This window comes from Danio rerio, chromosome 12 (assembly GCF_049306965.1).
Source record: "Danio rerio strain Tuebingen ecotype United States chromosome 12, GRCz12tu, whole genome shotgun sequence".
NCBI classification, from domain to species: domain Eukaryota; kingdom Metazoa; phylum Chordata; class Actinopteri; order Cypriniformes; family Danionidae; genus Danio; species Danio rerio.
The window spans coordinates 17871099-17886342 of record NC_133187.1 but is presented as its reverse complement, the minus strand read 5'-3'; the positions used below and the strand labels follow the sequence as shown (position 1 = coordinate 17886342).

The 15244-nt window shown below is 34.1% G+C and overlaps 1 protein-coding gene across 2 annotated transcripts; it reads right to left on the bottom strand.

Moving 5' to 3' along the window:
- Positions 1-8266: 8266 nt before the first annotated feature.
- On the bottom strand, positions 8267-15244 carry ppp1r3cb (protein phosphatase 1, regulatory subunit 3Cb). Of its 2 annotated transcripts, none has more exons than XM_073917489.1 (2): positions 15199-15244; positions 8267-10690 (listed from the first exon to the last, which is right to left on the bottom strand). In XM_073917489.1, exon 2 carries the CDS (start codon positions 10660-10662, stop codon positions 9751-9753), a length of 912 nt encoding a protein of 303 aa, XP_073773590.1. In that variant the 5' UTR covers positions 10663-10690; positions 15199-15244; the 3' UTR covers positions 8267-9750.

Here is a 15244-nt window from a genome sequence, read left to right as displayed (position 1 = left end):
TGCGTGTAAGGGGGAAAGCACGTCAAACTAATAAAATTTGAGGGCTCATGGAATCAACCTAAAGATGGGGAATGGACTGTCTTTGACAGCTTGTGACATTTTCTGCACTTCCAGTGAGTTTGTTTACATGCACTGTAAAAAATAAATCAATAATTTATGGTAGAAAAATGGCAGCTGTGGTTGCCGGTACTTCATAGTTAAAAACACGGTACAAACCATAAAAATAATTTTTCATGTTTACGGTAAATTACTGTATTTTATTAATTTATAGAGGTAATATGTCTGTATTTTGAATGATCAACATCAACACATCTTTTGTTGCACAGTTAGACACGTTAGCACACGCACATGCAGGTGGTGATGAGGAAGTAGCAAAATGAGCCAATGCTCATCACAATTAACTTACAAGCAGAAAAGAGTATCAGCATATAGAAGGTGCTTTGTGTCATTCACACAGCTACTAAACGGTAACACGCATAAAATTAAAGTCATAAAATAAACATTGTTTATACACATTAGATGTAACATAAATCTCTAATGTACATAATTGATGGGGAAACAACTAAAAAGATCCATATTAATGTCAACCAAATGCATAAAAAGTTATGTGCCATGCAGGGAATTCTGGGAAAGTCAATTTACGGTTATTCGCCGTATATATTAAGGAAACATGTCGTTAACCAGGTTACAGATTTGTATTTTAGCATTTTACAGTTTTTTCCCGTTGAAATCACGGCCATTTTTTACAGTGTGGACACCAATACTTTGATTTTAATATGATTAAGACAATTCGCTGATCAGGAGTCTACCATGTATACAGTGTATTTGATTATCTTAAAGGACCACAGACACAAACTGCGAAGGAAACATAAATAGGCTGGGGACGCAATGACGTTGATGGATCTATGTGCTATAACATGTAGCTGGGAATCATGAATGTAACATTCAAAAAGCAACTCATGTAAACACCTAAATCATATTATTGTCTTATTCAGATTATGGCAAATCACAAGATCACTGATGTCCATGTAAAAGTAGTCAGAAGCTAAAAAAAGTAGTTTTTTTTTTTTTTTTTGTCAAATAATTTCGTGGCATAAAATTATTTATTTAGAAATAAGTATCGATTCAGGCACCATTTGGCATCATTATCATTTTAAAAGTATCAATTTAGCACTGGTATCGAAATAACCCCAAACGATATCCAACCCTACTTTTTTTTACGTTTATTTTTTAGCTTCTGTTTTTGTCTTAACCACTTTCTGGAACCGTTCTTCGCTGGAATCAAGCCATATCATCATGGTTAACTCCCCTCTAACATCGCCGATGTACATGAAAAACTAATGGACAAACTGTGGCAAAGCCGTTTACATGAAGGTAAGCAGTCAGTTGGTAAGCTCGAAAAGGGTTGGCATTATACTGTCCTGCAGCAATTGTTTTAAAAACAACATGCAGCCATACGTACTTCTGGCTACATAATTCAAGATCTCCAGGAATGCATATAGGACTACCTTTTCAGAAAGAGCCCATGTTGTATTTTATGGACCTTAAACTTCCCAAAATAAGCAGAATGAGACCATTGTATATTGTTGTTCATCTTTAGGATTTTAGTTTTCATTATTTTCATATGCAATTATTTTGCTTGCCTTCATTCAACAGCACTGTGTTCCCCACACACATTTCTGTGGGCTCTCAAAAGCACTTTTCCATCTAATATAATATTTCTTTTTCTAATTAAGTTTTCTTTTTTAACTTATAATAAATATTTGCTCACAAAAAGACTTTTGTGAAAATTTGAGCATTTTGTTATAAACTCACTAAATGTAGGCAAACGACTAGACCAAATCTGTCTCAAAGTATTTTTAAATGCATTCTCTCACTGAAGATATAAACTTGTTTACTTACTTAATCAGTTGTGGTAGACAACAGCATGATAAAAGGTGGAATTTTAATCAGCCACTTGTTTGCCAGATTGTCGTGTTCAATCAGAGAGCTTCAATGCTGCTGGTTTTGAACATGCAAACCTCCGAAAGCTCTCAACGTTACGTTTTAAGATGTAGTACAGATAAAAGACAACGTGAGAGAGGCTTACATTTTTTTGCAGATTTGCCTAGCTTAATAGATAGCTTAATGCACATTATTCTACATAAAGACCAAATATTAATAGAAAGGATAAGCTGCTGTAGGTGCTATTGGTGGTGCTTGGCAATATTTTCAGGGAAATACCCACAAGACTATATAAGGTGATAAGAACTATAAAAACAAAACAAGTCAATGTAATCCGAAGAGTGTTTTGGCAACCACTCAATTCATTTAAATGAGCTTGAAGCTATTGTTTTATTAGTGCATTTCAAGTAAAATTCACTACAAACAATATAGTGCTTGCAATTATCTTGACCTGTATTGTGACTTTAAGCAATTGTAATCCCTAAAGAAAAGTTATTTTAGCTACCAGTTGCTTTCATCTAAAGCAACTTACATGAGACGCATTATGAGGATAATCTCCCTGAGCCCAGTGTGAAGTGTTTAGCTCACATGCACATGGTCACAACTAATTGCTCGCTCTTTAAGGCTATCGAAACAGCAGCCTGCCAGTAATTAATCCTGAGCTTTAACCATTACACCACAATATCATGTTAGGTACAGAATAATTGACAGCATTATATCAGGAATATTTGATGATTATTAAAAAATTATCCACTGTTGAGATTTTGATAAAGCCGCAATTTAAAGCGAAATGGGTATTAAACTGTTCTAATTTAAAAAATGCAACAAAATGAATTAATATAATTTTATTTGTACAAAAACTTCAAGTTAAGTCATGATATAACATCAGCTCATGAGTTCATGTTGGTTATATTTAGCTTAAACTTAAATGTTAATTAACACATTAATCAACAACATGTCCTAACAAGTGATTAAAGTAGCCATTATTTGTACATGAACTCTTGTAAATCATGTTGTAGTTAAAGTTAGTTAATGATTAGCACATGTATTATCGTGCAGATATCCGCAGATTTCTCCGCAGTCTATTTATTTACTTGTGTAGATGTGTGTAAATTTATATTTATTAAGTTTTAAAAAGTTAAGTTTTAGTAATATTAATGACTAATATGAAAATGTTGATATGATTTATTTACAATGCAGTTTGTAAAGTAAAATTTTCCGTCTTTTAGTGGTATCAGAAACTTGTTTTGTTTACCAAACAACTGGATCTAATTTGCATTGTGAACAGTAAAAAAGTAAAAAACATATATTTTATTTTTTTATTTCATATATAAAGTTTTTAGTTTTGATACTCCCAAAATCATTCCGCAGAATTTTTTTTAAACAAAATTCCGTACAGAAATAGCAAAAACTTTTTTTTTCAGATTCCATCTGGCCCTACTCATCACTAATTCATGATAAAGTAATGTTTAGTTTACATTTTAATAAATCATTTTTCATGTACTGTTATTGTAAAGTGTTACCAACGACTGTCTGTAAGTGTTGTTTGCTCAGTTATGTAATTTTAAATGCAAAGATTAAATTGTTTGTGAGACCACTTAAAAACATATACATCACAACTTGTTTTTGTCATTACAACTTGACATTACTAAGACAACACAACTTTTCATAAACCTGTCATAAACATGAATGTCATTAAGCCATTATTGGCTGAATTTGTGAATAAATGATATTAAAGTTTAACAAGTCTGTTATAGAGTGATGACATTTTAATGATAAATTCAGTTTGTTCCACTAGACATTTATCAGAAAAATATTCATGATACAATTATGCCCTTATTATAATCATGTTAATGACAGATTTATGACAAGTTATGTCTTCTTGGTAATGTCAATTTGTCACAACAAAGATAAAAAAAATTGGTTGTGATGTATTAGTTTGTCAAGTTGTCATAACAAACATTCATTCATTTTCTTTTCGACTTAGTCCCTTAATTAATCTTGGGTCTCCATATAATAAACAATGTCATCTTCTGCCATATTTGCATTTAAAAAAATGACATAACTGATCAAACGACACCTAATAACAGTCGTCATATGCTTAAAATGTATTGAATTTATTTGTCATGTCATGATTATAAAAGTTTTATAAAAAAAGCAAAATGTTATCATTTTTCTAATAAATCCACAGGCTGGAGTCAATTTTCCAACATATTCTACTATCTTAAACCAGATCTTAAAACATTGTTCAGATCAGATGTTGATGGTTTAGATATTATTCAGATTTCAAGACATTTGAGTTAATTGTTTTCAAAAAAATCTATTGTAATATTTGTTTGAGGCATCTCAATTGTAGGCTGAGAAATAGCTGAAATCATTTTGCAATGTGATATGAAATTATAATGAGGTCCACCTGTGTGAAAAAACAAAAAATGCTGTGTGTTTCTCTGAAAAAAACTTATAAATTTAATAAAACACAGGTCCGGAGGCTATCAAAGTATCTAAAATGACGTACTTTAGGAGTAGGAATTTCCTATGAACATGAATGGAGTTCAGATGTACAACATTCACCATGTTTTCACACTGTGTCAGTTGCATCACTTCACTTCTGTGTCCATTGGATGCACTCTTTAAAATCTCAGTGGAACTAGTAAATTTTCTGCTCTAAGTTTTTTGAATACTACTTTATGTATAGGTTTCCCAGAGATGGTTTGCAGCTGGAAGGGCATCCGCTGCGTAAAACATGTGCTGGATAAGTTGGCGGTTCATTCTGCTGTGGCAACCCTGGATTAATAAAGGCACTAAGCCGACAAGAAAATGAATGAATGAATGTATGTATAGGCCATTCTACTTGGCTCACGTTTGGTTTTCCATATTTTGAGAAATATGCAGTTTTGGATCCACTATTATTCCACTTATTCTCTGCTCAACACAACTAAAGTCATTGTTTACATATTTTATTTCAAGACTAAATAAAAACTGAATCCTTTAGCTGTACATTTATAAGTGCTTCAAACAAGCACTTACTCAAGTGCCTACTGCCTCACAACAGAGAATTGTCATTTGTTTTTTTTTAGCTGCAAATACAAAAACAAAAAATAATAATCATCCTAACAACAGGAGAAAAGAGTGTTTCATGGAAAAATATGGAATTAAACTTTTATTTAAAATATTTATGTGCTTAGTGTTTTGTAAGTTTTGTTTATTTTGCTGATGTGGGCTGACTTTTGATATGTATTGTGGTCAAAAATAGCCAGTAGCATAAAATAACTTAAATCTGTTCATCAGCCAATCAAAATTAGGTGCTAAACACCTATGTTGTATACATTACTACGAATGCACAGTGCTTATTTGTGTGAAGAAAGCAAAATATCATCGTTTCGTTTTGTAACAGAGGTTTAATGACCCTGGATCAGGAGATTCAACTGTTCCGGATGAATGGCTCAAATCTCGTTTGCTGTGATGCTTCTAATGGGAGAAGCCTGTAATGCAGCACAGATGCCAGTTCCTGACTGAAAGAGCCTTTTTCCAGATAGACTTGTTAGTTTTCTTCTAACACACGATTTGAATTACTGCATCACCTTCATTACTCTGAGGACAATACCATGATTGTGGAATAATGTTTTGCTGCTTTTTTGTAATTTGGTTCAATCCGGTTTTAACCCCTCCATCATTCTGAGTTACAAACGTATTGCAAAAACAAACAAAGCTTTATCAGCAATGATAACTGAGTTAGAAAGCATTTCTATCCCAAAAACAGAGATTTTACTTGTGCGTTGTTTTTGTTGCATTGGTAAATATAATATTCAAATACTTAATGTGTTATATGTGTGTATTTTCATCCTCTCTAACAGAAACTCCATGTTTTTTGTATTATTTGAGAGTAATCCAATGGTTTCATCTGATTAAATAAACCAAATGACTATCTGTACAGTCACATGATCAGTATCACATATTTAATCATTTGATTTGTAACCAATAAATTAAATCTGCAAAGTTGAACAAAACTTATTTTAGTTTATTGATAGGTTTTAATACTTCTCAGCTTTTTATTTTATTTTGTTTTACCCTGCTGAATATATTCACTACATATATACTTTTTATGTAGCAGCATGCATTTGGATGATAATCTTCACAAAAACTTTGTATTTTCCCTTCCACACACAGAAAAACTGCTCATCGGTAAGTTATACAACTTCTGGTTAATGATTGTTTATGTCAAGAGTAAACTATTGCTTTATTTCGAGCTGAACTTCCCTTGCCTCTGACAGCAAGTGTTTGTCAGCTATCTCAACAGCACTCGGGCTGTCATTGGAAATAAACTCTTCATTCATTTAAATCAATTTGTGCTCAATAGCTGTCTGTTCACAACACTTTGTTTCGAAATATTTATTAGTATAATTTTCAATACAGCTATTTTTTGATTCTGGACAACTTTAGTTTGTCCTGCAGTTAAATCTTAGTGACTTTATAATTCAATCTGTTTATTTAAATTAAATTATTCTATTTTATTTATTAATTTTCCTTTGGCTTAGTCCCTTTATTCATCAGTGGTCGCAACAGTAATGAACAGCCGATTTTACAGCATACACAGCGGATGCCCTTCCAGCTGCAACCCAGTACTGGGAAACATCCATACAGACTCATTCACACACATGCATTATGGACAATTTAGTTTATTTAAGCTTCACCTATAGCACATGTCTGAGTACTGTGGGGGAAACCAGAGCACCCAGAGGAAACCCACGCGAACATCGGGAAAACATGAAAATTCTACACATACTGTAAATGCTAACTGAGCCAGCCGGGACTCGAACCAGCGACCTTCTTACTGTGAGACACCACGGCTAACCACTGAGCCAGCGTGTCGCTATATATATATATATATAATACCATTATTGAAAGAGTACAGAAAAAAAGTAAAAGATCTTGCTAAAATAAATGTAGTGCAAAACAAAGTTAAATATTTCATCTAAATACTAAAAAGTATGTCTAAAATGTAGCTCTTCTAAAAGTACCCAGTAGTGAGAGGTGAATACAACACCGCAAAAAAAAAAAATTCTCATTATACCCTGCAAATTAAAAAATGTAACTTACACCAGTTCCGTTTTCTTTTGTTAATGCTTATCATGCAGTATAAACCCTGATTTACCAGCTTTACGAGTATCTAGCAATTGGCGCCACAAACCAATCTCATGCAGCATTGATATTAGACATACAATTTGTGAATGTCTTTGAAAACATAACATTCTGTAGTGAATGTAGTTGTTGTTTAAGGCCATTTGGTGTCATGTCATCGAACAATAGGTAAAGTTTTACAAACTAAGTTCAAGACGAGCATGTGATATGATTGATCATGGCTGATCTTCCATCCGTAATCAGCAATAATCCAATCAGATTGATTCAAGCTTACAATAAATAGACAGATTTCACACTACCACCTTATCTCTGTAATATCTAAGTGTAAACTCTTAAAAGTTTCATTGTCATCAGTGACATGCAGTCTGTATAACGATTCTGCTTTTAATTATTCACTTTAAATGCTTCCACACAAAAGATAAAGTGTCCTTGAGCATCTTGAGGTAAATCTATCTGATGCAGGATTTGATTGGATGGGAATTATAGCACGAGTGACAAGTTTCTCATTCCACTGCATTCTAAAGTTTAAGCTTGGTGAATTGTTATCTGCAAAATCACATCAGGTGATTGCGTGAGACCAATAGATCATTTAAAATTTTAAATATGGAGCGATCTTTTATTAATGTCGAATCATATTGTTTAACTCCGCCCCTTTTCGTAGCACTATACGACAGAATTTTGCAAGCACAAACTCTAGTTTGAACGCAGCTGAAGTTGCTTTGGACAACAATGCCTGCTAGATGACTAAATGTTAATGTAATTTCATTGACTTTTCCAAAACCTTGTGGGTTTTCTGTTTTTCCAAAACTTTTCCAGGCCTGGAAAATGCCATGTCAAAATTTCCATGACTTTTCCAGGTTTTCCATGACATTATAAACCCTGGAGATAAGTCTGTAAAATAACAAAAAATGTACTGAGAGTTTATTACAAAGTTTTTGTATCGTAAAGAACAAGACCACTCCAGACAATATATCACTTTAAACTATTAAAAATTTTGTAAAAGTCACTTTTTAAAAACTTTAAAAACCTGTAGAAAGATCCAGGTCCCATAATGCAATTCAAAAGCATAAATAAATGGGGAGAATTATAAATTAGTGATATTATTTACAGTGTAGTATACATACTTTTTCCCTTTTTGAGTGAACTTTTCATTAAAGTAAAGAAGTAGACATAAAACATAAACTGAAGTTCTCTCCTCGTAGAAACATTAGGTTTTATTTCTAAAAGGAACACAAGAGTAAAGTACAGCATTCTTTCGTACAAACATCTTTCTTTGCAGTAGAAAAAAATACGTAGGCATACACTGTCTCGCGTAGGCCTCTGTTTACATTCAACCTGCATAATCCCTCTCCGCAGTTACAGCAGCTCACAGTTCACCACAGTCCACAATCTCCATCGTGCAAGGCATCAACCTGTGTTTCTATTGCAGCAAAAAGGGGACAAAACAGTCATGAAAACACAAGAACCTCATTCAAGATGGTCGTCGTCTTTAGCCATTCTTCCTCACATTCTAGGGCCTCCTTCAAGTTTCGTCCAACGTTCCTCATCTTCTATCTCCAAATAACACTGGAGAGTTTTCACACACCATGGGTCATAAATCACAATGCAGCACACACAAGAGCATAGCAGCAAAAATGTCGTAGGAAAGAAGTGTAAAATACATCGAAACTGCAGTTTTAAAAAAGTAGAACAAACATAGGAAAACGCAACAGCAGGGATTTAGCACTTAACGGGCATCATAATCTCATGGACTCCCTCATGATTAGTGCATTCATTAGAAAGTGACTAATAAACTGGTGCTATCAAATGAGACACATAAACTTCAATATGAAGCAATCTCATATTGTTCCAGATTATTCCACTTCCATAATCTGAGCATTACATACAGTATGCTGTGCTGATTCATCTTCTGTTAAAGGGACGGTTCACCCATAATTAAAAATGTAATTATTATTTACTAGCTTTCATGTTGTTTTAAACATCTACAGCTTATTGTTCTTCTGCGTAGCACAAAAGCAATTATATGAGTACTGCTTTATTCCTACTATGAACGTCAGCAGGGCAGGTTTGGAATGAAGTTTACTGCAAATGACAGAACATTCATTTTTGGGTGAACTATAGCTTTAAGGATGATTTAAATGATTACGTATTAACATCCAGTCACATTTCAGAAGCAATCGTTTTAACAGCAAAGTCGTTACCCTTCAGGGTAACAAAGTAGTTTTGAGGAAGAATCTAGTTGTTCACTTTATACAAAGACAGCTATCCAAAAAACTATGCCATTGTAATACAGTTAATTACAGAATAGCACAAAGGAAGGCAACTATGTTATGCAAATTATTGGTTTACCCCATGTCAGCTCTACAAAACAGCATATGTAGTGTGCTACAAAATTTTTTTAAAAATTCCGAAAAACTGCCATAAGATTAACATGGTTAGTCCCAGATTTGCATAATTTAAGAGCCCAAACATTTTACTTTAAGCGAAATGTTTATCTTAAAAACATACACCGACACTGAATTGATGTCCAAACAGACGTTCTTTTCAGTACTTCATTGATCATTTTGACTATTCTGGCTTTTTCAGAAATCTATTCTGAAAGGAACCAATACTCTCCTTGCATTTGTCCCTGTTACAACGACCAGTTCGTAAGTATGTGTTTAACTGTCACCAATAGGGGGTGTTGTTCTCTATATGACCCCAGCTTTGCCACTCGGGGAAGAATCCACTAGATGTTCTCGGGCTCCCAAACTGGTCAAATTCCATATCTGGCCGTTTCCCTTGAGCCTTGAAATCTGTTGTGGCGTTTTGTATGACGCTTGCCTGACTTGAGTCGTTTTCCGTATGTACCAACTTGTAATTTTTCCCATCGTTATTGTCCCAGTATGTCATATCGTGAGTTTTGTAGGATATGCAGAACTCCACCTGCTCATGTGGAGCCACAAAACTTGGAAGGTCGATGGAAAAGGAGAAGGTGTCAACGTCCTCACAACCGTAAACATTATTCATGTACGTACAAGGAATGTCAGTGTGGCTTTTCCATGAATCAAAAGTTATTCGCACATGGACAACCTTCTCGAAGCTTACGTTACTCACTTTAACTGTGCCAGTGACCGATCTCTCCTGAATTATACAATTTTCCAAGCATACCAGGTTCTTCTTTAGACGGTTCCGGAAGTCCAAATAGTCGGCGGCAGGTTGAGGGAAGCCTAAACTGAAATTCTTCTCCTTCTCTGCTTTCAGGCCAACAATGGCATCCTCCAGATCTGATAATTCAAACTGCAGGTCTAACATGAGGTCTTCCTCGAATTCCTTGAACACATGCACTGCCGTCAGAGACATGCCTTTGGAGTCGGCAAAAACCACTTTCTTTTTAGCTTTGGTCTCGGGACTCTTCCATGTTATGTTGGCTGTGTCGTCATCTGTCTTGGAGCTGATGCAGGATCGCAGAGGTTTGTATTGGTTGACAAGGTTCCTGGATTTGCAGTCCTCATATGAACTGAGGAAACTGCGAAGAGGCGGCGAATGGGCCAGGCAGATTCTCATTGCCACATCCACAGGCATAATTGGACTTGGCATTGGCCTGGGGTTCAGTATCTGCAGAACCCTGTGATGAAGACAATAGAGAAAAAACACTAGAGTGACCAATTAGGAAGGAGATTTGACAGTCACATAGTTAAAGTCTTGGCCCAGAATGTAGAGATTAACAAACAAACCACTACAGTTTCAGCTAGCTTTACAGTTACTAGTTTTACAGTACATTTAGAACCATATCTGCTGATTTTATCTTAAACAGATCAAGTTTCCTATGAATGGCCAAATAGTTGATTTTTCAATCACTGCTAGTAAAAATAGTATTTTTTAAATGTTACTTTGTACATTAGGCAACATATCAAGTCAGTCCAAGAGTACAGTAGGTCTATAGCAATTCCATATTCTAATTTAATTAGTCAAAATAACTAGTCCTACTTAGTTATACATAGGGCCAGACAGAATCTGCGAACATTTTTTACTATTTTTGCGGAGAGTTTTGTAACAAATCTGCAGATTAATGTGGAATATTTTTTGGAATATCATAATTAAAAATGTAATATATGAAATAAAAAATACCTTTTTAATTTTTATTTAATGTTTGCAATGCAAATCCAATTGTATGCACTTATTTGGTAAACAAACCAAGCTTCTTATATAATATATCTACTAAAAGACAAAAAAAAAATACTTTACAAACTGTATTGTAAATAAATTATATTGACATTTTCATATGTCAATAATATTACTGAAATTATATAAAAAACTGAATAAATATAAATTGACACACATCTACACAAGTAAATAAACAGCCTCAATGATGGGCAAAAAAATCTGCGGAAATCTGCAGATTTCTGCATGCGCAGATTCTGTGTGGGCCTAGTTATGTCATGTAGTATTTGTAAAATATTATTGACACTAGAAACTACGCAGTACTACGAGAAACGAAGAGTTACTACAAACAATTTAACAGATATATGAATAAAACTGATATCAGAACCACAGACAATAAAATATGCTGCAGCAAAAATAATGGAATATGTACCATGTGTACTTGGATAATACAGTAAACAGCACACTGTAAAAAATTCTGGTTGACTTAGATTTTTAAACTGAATAAAATTTTTCTTATGAGTCCATGAACTTACATCATGTTGAAGTGACCTAAAACAGCTTGCGTAACTTATGAAATTAAGTTAGAACATGATTAACTTAGTTTAATAAGTAATAATGGTCTAAAAGCATATGCTGTCAGGACTGATCATATAGTTTTTTACAATGCAGAATCGATAATAAAAGTAATACAATTTGAAGCAATTTTTGTGAAAAAGTAAATGGCAGCCTCTCTGCACGAACAAAAAGCCAAAAGTAACTGATAAACACACTAATACTGATATAATAACGTTAGTTACAAGAGTAACTAAAATAAATAAGTCAAGAAACCATGTCACAGCACCAAGCAATTAAATATAAGTAGAAACACACACTAATTAGTTAAAACAACCATAAAACAGCTTGACATCGTTAATGTTCGATTATTTAAACGAGCATTATTTTAAACCGAATCTAAATGATCAATACTATTAAGAGAAACTCATTCTTTAGACTTTTCCAGCATGATTAAGTTCATCGCTGAATTGTGACGCACTCTGTATTCTTACCTGGTGCAATTCATTGAAACCGGTGGTTGGTTTCCAAAACGTCTCAAACGGTTTGCTCTGCGATAGTTTGATTAAGCACTGATTTCTCCTACGTGCCCTTAAACTTCATTTAAAAACGTTTCGAGCAGCACCATAACTAAAACCCCGCTGAAGAACAGTGGTTTGCTGCGGCACGCCCCCTTCACGGTCCAGCCGTACTGCAAAAGTCAAGAGCGTTCAGCCGGTACATCAAGCCTCTGCGCGCATTGGCTCACGGTAACCCACCCTGACAGCCAATGGGAGAGCGCGAGTGCGAGGCGCTTGAGCAATCAGCGCTCAGGAAAGAATCAGTCGTCTCGCGCGTGCAAAGGGAGATCAGCCCAGCAGAAAGAGAGGGGAAAAGAGAGAGAGAGAGTATGGGGGCGGGAGGAGAGCTCATCCAAATTTAGACAGCCTGTGAAAGTCCTGCGAAGCGGTGACGCGCGATCTGTGGATTACAGTAATTTCCGTTTTGCATTTCCTTTTTTGTTATTATTTTTGATGGGCTTATACGTGTGTGTCACTGTATTGCACTACTAATAAAATAACGTTTGAGACTCTATGGTCTTTACACTTTTAAATAAGTTATTTTTTTTCCATTTTGTGTCAGTCTATGAAACAAATACAACAAACAACAAAACAAACAACCAAAGCTGCTGATTAAGTTGTGGCTTAAAAATGGCAAAAAGGGTGGCTAAAATGGCTCATGGAGATGCAGTAAATGGAGAGAAATCCTCATGAGCAAGAGGAATGTGCAACACACTGAGTAACTGGAAATTTAGGAATTTTCTGTGATAATATTTTTTTAAACAATATTTCAATATAACGCTTTCAAGCCATGGTGCAGTCACATGAATAGCAGAATAAATAAACTTTATTAAATGTGAGACATTTAAATTCTCCTGTAAAGCAGTTCTCAGCGTGCATCATAAAGACTGCAGTACAATACAGATACTATTGCTAAAAAGAGAAAAGTGTCATCATTAAGCTCAAGTTAGTTTAGTTTTGAGTCAAATCGTGGAAAACTGCAGATGTTGCAAAATGTGAAACCTATATGGTTTAACTATAAACCAGATGTGTAATCAGAATATCAATAGTCTAATAGGCCTACTTTTATCCTGTTTTTTAAAACCTCAGTTAAGCAAGTCAAATGTAATTGTGTGTGAGGAACCCAGACTCCATCGTGACAGAAGTTGTGAAAAATATTTAACCAAATTTGTGCAATTTATTCATTCATTCATTTATCCATTTATTCATTCATTTTCCTTAGTCTTTTTATTAATCTAGGGTTGCCACAGCAGAATGAGCCGCCAACTTATCCAGCGTATGTTTTACGCAGTGGATGCCCTTCCAGCTGCAACCCATCACTGGGAAACATGCTTACACTCCCATTCACACACATACACCGTGGAAAATTTCGCTTACCAATTCACCTTTACAACATATTTTTGAGCTTGTGGGGGAAACCAGAGCACACCAGAGAAAACCCATGCGAACAGGGGGAGAACATGCAAACTCCACACAGAAATGCCAACTGGTCCAGGCTGGAACCAGCAACCTTCTTGCTGTAAGGCGACTGTGCTACCCACTGCGCCATCATGCTGCCCAACAAATTTGTGCAATGTTTAAATTTATTTTTTTAAGAATAATCAGAATTATAATTACATAATCATCAATAATCTTACATGGATAAAAAAGTGAAATCAGGTTATGCAATAGAGTATTTATATAAAATTTCAGTCTGTCATCTGTGAGTGTTAAACATTCATGAAGCTGTCATGCTCTATTGCTGTTACAGTAGAGGGTCAATATGCTGTATGTTGCAACGACAGCAGTCTATTGAGTAATGTGACCTACATTAGCAAGAGCTCCATATCGCAACATTTTACAGTGTGTAATGCATTTATTACTTGTGATAAGAATGGATGAAAAACAGAGTACATATTTCACATCATATTTTAGATACTACATTGATATATTTAAAATATTGGGTGACTTCTTACTATCATGAAATACACACACAAGCACACACACAACAAATATTGCTGATGTAATGTTCCATAATTAGTTAGCATTATTGATACATACATAAATTTTTAGAATGGCAGATGTTGACATTTTTTTTAAAAATTTGAATATATTTTAAAAATCTATTTTGTCCCTTTTTGTGATGATTTCAAAGAAGATTTTTCCTAAATATTCCCCCAAACACATGATCTTTCAGAAATTATTCAGATTTTCTGATTCGCTGTTCCCAAACATTTTATTTTATTTTTATTTGTTAAATACAGTTAGTAGATTTATTCAGCTTTCTTCCATGAATAGAAAGGTCAGAAGAAATGTATTTATCTGATATATAAATCCTTCCGCAATATACTGTAGTTTCTTGGTCATCGTTCATTATGAATTTTAAGCATCCTAGCTAAAAAAAATTGATCATTTCTATAATATCTTTACCAATAGTGGTTATAAAATGAAATAGTGTTATATTATGTTGAAAAAGCTTTTTTTTTTATTTCAGATAAATTCTTAAAAAATGCTACTGTCATTAAATATTGTTAAAAATACTAACAAAGACCACAACAAGTGTTTCCTGAAGATTTTAAATTACATTTTAGAACATATTCAAATAGAAATTTTACAGTTTTTTGCTGTACTTTGGATCAAATATACACTGTGATTAAGTTAAATTTAAAAACATTAAAAAGGACACATTTACTCAAAGTACTAAAAGTTGTAACAATGTAATGTTTGACCTTTTTTTTCAATCTCAAAATAAATCTCAACGTAAGTTATACTAATTTAAACACTCTAAAATAGGCCTATTACAGCGTTCACACAACGAAAATAGCTTTAAATATTCCCATTAAATAATATTGTCTCTACAAAATACAACATATTTTACCTTTAATCAGGTCCTCGGCTTCTTTTGAGACATCCAAGTCTAATCT